The following is a 7,036-nucleotide window of genomic DNA, read 5'->3' as shown; positions in this document are numbered from 1 at the left end:
CATGGAACAGCTGGTAGTTTCGAACTGCTGACCGTGAGATTAGCAGCCCGATTCGTAACCACTATACTTCCAGAGCCTCTTATTCATAGATAAACATACATGTATATATGGTGGTGGTTATGTGCCCTGGAGTCGGTTCCGACTCATAGTGACCCTGTATAGGGTTTCCGAGGCTGTAAATCTTTACGGGAGCAGAAAGCCTCATCTTTGTCATGCGAAACAGCTGGTAGTTTCAAACTGCTGACCCTGAGGATAGCAGCCCGACTCGTAACCATTACACTATATTTGTCTTTCTGGTTGTGTCTTTCTCCATCTCGGTCTCTTTTTAATCTTTCAATCTCTATCCATCTCTCTTTCTCTTCATCTCTATCTCTGTTTTTTCCTACATATCTATCTTCATCTCTCTCTCTGTTTGTTTCTGTCTTTTAGCATTATTATTACCTCATTCTTGTCTCTCTCCATTTGTGCTTCTCTCCCTGGGCACCTGGTGGCCGCCTGGCAGGAACTCGGCAAGCACTGGGCTGAGGACTCAGGCACTGGGGGCCGGGAGCTGGTGGAGGAGGCAATTGTGTCTATGACAGCGGTGGCCTGGTACATCAACGACATGAAGCGCAAGCAGGAGCATGCCGCACGCCTCCAGGTGACCTCAGTGGGCTGGGCCGGCTGACTGGATGGGAGTTGGGGTAGAGATTTCAAAGGTGGGCTCGGAGGGCACATTCCTGTGCTGATTCTCTCACCCTTCCCCCCCCCCTGGTTTTGGCATGTGTGTGCCGCCCACCTGTATGTGCCCGTGCCTGGCACACTTGGCGGTGTCCTGGCAGGAAGTACAACGACGACTGGTTGGCTGGACTGGCCCAGAGCTCAGCGCTTTTGGGGAACTGGTGCTAGAGGGGGCCTTCCGAGGTGGTGGAGGTGGCGGCCCCCGGCTGCGAGGGGGTGAGCGGCTGCTCTTCCTGTTCTCACGGATGTTGCTCGTGACCAAGCGCCGGGGGCCGGAATATACCTACAAAGGCCACATCTTTGTGAGTTGAGCTAAGCCATACCTACCAAGTAGTCCTGTAGTTGTGTACACATGTACCCAAAGGGGTGGGTGGACGGGGTCTGCCTAGAGAAAGTGCCTGGTTTAAAAGGATCACATTTCCTTTAGCCCAATGATAGGGGGCAAGGATTATTAGGGAGGAGTATGGTATAGCAGGGCAAGATTTTAGGGTGGGATGTGGTTTATCAGGGCCGAACAGGGAAGGCGCCCCCATGGAGCACTTGTTGGTAATGTAGATAGGGGTGGGAGGGACTGTGAGGGAGAGCACTGGGGCCAGCTTTGGGGCCAGGGTCAGCTGGGAGAATCGCTTCTACCATTCAGCCTTATGGGGCCCAGATCCTCCTACAGTGGTTGTGCTGTGGTATCAGAGGTCTTGCCCACCCTCTCTACCCCCATGTCTAGTGCTGCAACTTGAGTGTAAGTGAGAGTCCTCGTGATGCTCTCGGTTTCAAGGTGTCGGATCTGACCATTCCCAAGCACAGACACCTGTTCCAGGTGAGTCCAGGCTGGGGCTGGGCACATGGGGTTCCCTCAACCCCCGGGTCTCACACCTAGCTCTCTGACTCCACCTTCTTCCCCACAGGCCAAGAACCAAGAAGAGAAGAGACTTTGGATTCATTGTCTCCAACGCCTCTTCTTTGAGAACCACCCAGCCTCCATTCCCGCCAAGGTCAGACTCTTGCCACAACTTGGGGATCCTCCCTCCACACCATAATACTAGAAGACCCTTGGAGTACAAGGGCACCTTCCTATATAATGTGATGGTTCAAAGTGCAAATGGCAGAGTCAGGCTGCCTGGATTCAAATCCCAGCTCCAACATGTCCCTGCTTTGTGACCTTGGACAAGTGACTTGTCTGTTATGGGCTCAAGCCCTCAATTGCTTCGCCTGGGATAATAATACACCTATCTTATAGAGTTGGGAGAAGGGTTAGTCTTCACCAGCCATGATGACGGCACCCCTCGTGTACTGCTTGGAGACTAGACCCCTTATCCTTGTCTCTTTCAGGCAAAGCAAGTTCTCCTTGAAAACAGCCTACACTGTGAGTTGGGGCTTTGGGTTGAGAGGATGTGGAAGTAGAGGAGTTATTTCCAGGAAAAAATGTGCTGTTAGCCCCCAAACTCTGTCCATAGGTGCTCCCAAGAACAAGCCCATCCCAGAGCCCCTGACGCCCCCACTTGGGTCTCCTCAACCTCGAAATGCTAGAAACTTCACTCCCGGACGAAGGAACACAGGTAAATGAGATGAGACTTCTAAATCCTAGCCCCAGTTTACTTTTCCACCAAGACTCAGGGATTACGCCTCTAGCCCCTTCTTCCCTTAGGAGCCTGAGGCTTTAGGCCTCAGCTCCCTGGGCCTCCTGGACCCTGGCTCATAACAGGGTCCTGACCCCGTATCTCCCATAGCTCCATCCCCAGGACCCTCCATGACCCGCCATGGACGCAGACAGTCTGGTAAGTACCCACCCGCTCCAAAGTTGTACCAGAGACTTGAGGTCCGCACACCATTTGAGATTCAAAGGGTCAGCATTTCCCCAAGGACAAAATTCAGAAGGGTTTGAAAAGAAGGAGGAGGCTTGGAAATCATAAACACAGGCAGGAAGTGGGATAAGCGATGTTACATTGAGGGATTGCAATCATTGAGATGAAACAAAGTGTGTGATTTGTTGGACTTAAAACTGGATCTGTAAACCGTCACACAATTCACAATCAAAAGTTTTGAAAAAAATGTAAGCCAGGGGCTGGAAGGCGGTTGGGGGGAAAAGGTCTGACACCACAGCTGTTGGAAACTCCCTTCTGTCCTATTGTTTCACAGACTGGTCAGTGACTGTCCCAGTTCAGCCTGTGTCTGTCCCCCCCAAGTGGGATGGCTGGGGATGATGGGTAATGAGGATTGGTTATAAGGAATAACTTGTTCCTGTTCATCATTCTTTTTTCTTCTTGCTTCTCCAGCCCCAGCTAAGCCCAGACCCAAGGTAAGAAGTATGCTCACCTGGGGGCTGAGATTCCAGGGTCTGATAGAGGAGGGGACTGGAGGGGGTTTGATTTTCAAACTCTTGAGTGTGAAGAAGGGGCTGGGGCCTTCAATGCGTTCATCTGAGGGAGAAGGGTTTGGGGCCCAGATTCGTGAGTCTGAGAAGGGGGTAAGGGTACCCATGACTCTTGTCTTCATTCCTTTTCCTCCTCGCAGCATGATGGCAGTGAGGGGCAACTGTTCCCCCTCATAGAGTCTCAGCCACCAGTTCCAGCTTCTGGACCTCCTCCCGAGGACCTGGAGGATGCCAGACCTCCCACTCTGGACCCTTCTGGAACCTCCATCACTGAAGAAATCCTGGAGCTGCTGAATCAGAGAGGCCTCCGGGATTCCGCGGTGAGCTGGGGTTCCCACCGCTGTGTGCTGGAGGCTCTGGACTCTGGCCAGCACAGACCAGGGTCCACCCACTCTGATACTTTGGTCTCTTTCCCAGTGCCCACAACCACCATCCTCCCATGAGGATATTGCCAAGTTCCCCAGAGACACCCAGGTGCCAAATGACAGCAACACCCTCGAATTCCAGGCCTTGCCCAGTCGGGACTCTTCAGAGGAGGAGGAGCTGGAGGTGGAGGTGGATGACCGAGAGCCTTCTCCTCTCCATGTCCTGGAGGGGCTCGAAACTTCCAGTGCTGAAATTCCTGACATTCCCAGCCTTCCCAGCCTTCCTGAAATTCCCGAGATTCCCCGCCTTCCTAGTCTCTCTGACATTTCCAGCGTTTTCGAAATGCCCTGCCTTCCAGCCATACCCAATGCCTCTGACATTGCCAGTCTTCCCAGATCTCCAACCCTTCCCTGTGGCTCCTGGCTCCAGGATCCTCTGAGGGAGCCAGATGACCCTCCGGCCACCAGGAGAGAACTGTTCCCAGGAAGTAAGTCTGGAAAACTGAGCGACTCCTCTTCAGGAAGCCAGGCAGGGCAGGAGGAGAATGAAGGGTTACTGTTTTCAGATTTCATGCCCAAGGAAATCACTGAAGAGTCGGGATTCCCAGGTGAGCTGGAGCCCGGCTCGTGCTCAGAAATCCGGAGTGCCTGGCAGGCGATGGAGCAAGGACAGCTGGCCCAGCCTGGCTTTCCAGAGCCACTGCTGATCCTGGAAGACTCGGATCTGGCTGGAGGCAGCAGAAGTGGGAAGGCAGGAACCCCAAGTGTGGCGAGGGCAGCCTCCCGGGTACGTGAGCTGGCTCGGCTCTACAGCGAGCGGATCCAGCAGATGCAGCGGGCTGAGACACGAGCATCCACCAACGCCCCCCGCCGCCGACCTCGGGTTCTGGCCCAGCCCCACCCGTCCCCCTGCCTGCCCCACGAGCAGGCCGAGCCAGGTGAGGGCTTGGCACGTGGTAGGCAAGGTGGCCCACGCTGTACTGCGGCATTATCCCTGACCCCTTATCCTCTGTACTTACAGGGTCCCTGCCTGCCTTTGGACACGTGCTGGTTTGCGAGCTCCCCTTCACACTCATCTGTGCCCAGGAATCTGTCCCCCTGGGCCCTGCTGCCCACATTCAAGATGCTGCACCTTTAACTAAACAGGGTGGCTGCCTGCATGGTCAGGGGCTACATGTTCCAGATTTGTCTGAGCAAGACCATCTGGGCAGCCCAATTGCTTCACCTGCAGCTGAACAAGGAGGCCTCCGAGATGCCCAGGTTCTGGCTACCACACGGTTGCTGACGCAGGAAGACCACTCAGACAGCCAGGCTCCGATTATCATAACTTCACCTGCTCAAGGAGACCACCTGCAAGTACACGATCCAGCCGCCGCTCCTTTGCCTGAGTCAAGAGACCACCTGGACATACAGGATCCAGCCTCCACTGTTCTTCCTGAACAAGGATGTCTTGTAGAGCTTCAACTTCCAGCGCCTTCAACTTTGTCCAAACAGGGAATTTGTGAGATCATGGCTTCAGCCACTGTGCTCAAGCAAGAAGCCTTCCCAAACAACCAGAGCCTCCCTAGCAGCCCAGTAACCGAGCAAGGAGACTCCAGGGGCATTCAGGGCCAAGCCATCAATCCCTTGGTTGGGCTCGGAGGCAGCGAGAATGATCAGACTTCAGCCAGCACCCCGCTGCCCTTGCCACATAACCTCAAAGACATGTCCGTGCCAGGTACCACACCTGTGCCTGCACCTAGAGGCCACTTGAACTGCCAGAACCCAGCCAATGCCCCCCCAGATGTTCAGGTGTCAGACATCACACCTTTGACTCTAGATGGAGATACCCTGAACTTACAGCTCCCAGCCAATGTTCCAGAGTCTTTGCCACAAGAACGTCCAGACGTTCAGGCGCTGGGTACCACATCTCTGTCTGCACATGGAAGCCGCCTTGATTACCAGATCCCTGCCTGCCCTCCATTGTCTTTGCCCCAAGACCTCCCACACAGTCAGTTTTCAGTGGCCACACCTTTGCCCCAGCCACAGGCCCTCACCACCATCCAGGTGCAAGCCCTCACAGCTCTGCCCAAGCAGGAAGACCTCCCGGACATCCAGAGCCCCAAACACACACCCCTGTTGGAACAGAGAAGCCTCACAAACATCGACGTTCCAGCGGCCACACGTTTGCCAGAGCATGGTGACACAGGAGACATTCTGGGCCTGTCACCCACTCCAGCTCAGACCCCCCTGGTTTTGTCCAAGCCAGGAGGCCACTCAGTCTGTCATGTTGCCAGGTCAGAGTCTGCAGACTTGACTCCACCCCAGAGCCCCCCGCCCCCCACCCGTCAGCTCCTAGGTCCCAATGCAGTTGCCCTCTCAAGATACCTAGCAGCCTCCTACATCAGCCAGAGCCTAGCCCGGCGGCAGGGTCCTGCAGGAGAGGTACCCCCAGCCTCCAGGGGCCCCTGGTCCTCCTCTGCTCCCACATCACGGGCACCGTCACCACCACCCCAGCCCCAGCCCCCACCACCTCCAGCCAGGCGACTCAGCTATGCCACCACTGTCAGCATCCATGTGGGGGGTGGGGGGCGGCTGAAGCCAGCCAAAGCCCAGGTCAGGTTGAACCACCCTGCTCTCTTGGCCCCCACTCAGAAATCAATGGGTCCTCGAAGGGCCCAGGGAGCACCCGATGCCCCTTTCCACTTGTGAGTCAGGATGTCAGACATCCGGAAAAGCAAGGACTTGAACCTGAAACTACAGGTCCTTGGAACTCCATTCAGAAACGCAGACACTGAACACAGGCCTGAAATTTGCTGGAACTTTCCAACGTTAGGGATCTGCTTTAGCAAATGGCCCTCGTTACTTACCTTGATACTCAAATGGGTTTGGGAAGGGGATGTCATTAATATTTTGTTAATTAATATTATAAAATGATGTCTTTTACTGTTCGTTCTCAAGGGATGATAGGAAATTGAACAGTGAATGAAGTTACACACAGCCCAAATCAATGGTTCTGAAAATTTGGGGCATGCGACATTTTTGGAAACTAAATCTATTACAACTTGGCATATGCCCCAAGTTTAGTCTTGCTCCAAGTAGTCTTCCTAGGAATGCATTCTCTTAACCATTTGCTCGGTTTTTGTCTCTCTTCCAACTATCGACCCAGCCGTTTCATCTATCCACCTTCTTCTAATCTATCCATCCTCCCCACTTTTGCTTATTCAACATCTTTATTCACCCGTAAGACATCCATTATCCTACCAGCCCACCTAGTATCCATTCCTCCATCAATTTGTCTATGAGCTCCTCCATTTCTCCATATAATCACCTATCCTGTGTAGTCACCTATCTGTCCGTCTCTACCTAAATTTGTCCTTTCTAAGCGGCTTCTGAGCACTGGCACTGCCAAACCTCAGTATAAAAACTACAGTCCCTTGCTTGCTAACACCAGAGCTTAAGTTAGGAGTCTGTCCCGCAGCTGTCTGATTCCCCTTGGCAACTACTCCCCACCCCCATCTTCATGAATATCCCAATTCTTGTGCCCACACACACACACCAGATCCCTTCACACCCTCTTCCCAGTTTGGGACCGTCTACAGTG

The 7,036-nt window shown here is 53.8% G+C and overlaps 1 protein-coding gene across 1 annotated transcript in view; it reads left to right on the top strand.

The window, feature by feature from the left end:
* PLEKHG2 (pleckstrin homology domain containing, family G (with RhoGef domain) member 2) overlaps positions 1-6,144 on the top strand; it is a 9,639-nt gene extending 3,495 nt beyond the window's left edge. The window contains exons 7-17 of the mRNA XM_006871529.1: positions 503-640; positions 822-1,022; positions 1,442-1,534; positions 1,623-1,709; positions 2,047-2,080; positions 2,172-2,273; positions 2,445-2,492; positions 2,991-3,013; positions 3,229-3,408; positions 3,506-4,391; positions 4,475-6,144. Coding sequence (XP_006871591.1) covers positions 503-640; positions 822-1,022; positions 1,442-1,534; positions 1,623-1,709; positions 2,047-2,080; positions 2,172-2,273; positions 2,445-2,492; positions 2,991-3,013; positions 3,229-3,408; positions 3,506-4,391; positions 4,475-6,144 — 3,462 coding nt within the window. The remainder of the gene's footprint in view (positions 1-502; positions 641-821; positions 1,023-1,441; positions 1,535-1,622; positions 1,710-2,046; positions 2,081-2,171; positions 2,274-2,444; positions 2,493-2,990; positions 3,014-3,228; positions 3,409-3,505; positions 4,392-4,474) is intronic.
* The last annotated feature ends 892 nt before the right edge of the window (positions 6,145-7,036 follow it).

Source organism: Chrysochloris asiatica, unplaced genomic scaffold, assembly GCF_000296735.1.
Source record: "Chrysochloris asiatica unplaced genomic scaffold, ChrAsi1.0 scaffold00168, whole genome shotgun sequence".
In the NCBI taxonomy this organism is placed as follows: Eukaryota; Metazoa; Chordata; class Mammalia; order Afrosoricida; family Chrysochloridae; genus Chrysochloris; species Chrysochloris asiatica.
Note: the sequence above shows the minus strand (reverse complement) of the source record. Positions and strands in the feature narration are given on the sequence as shown.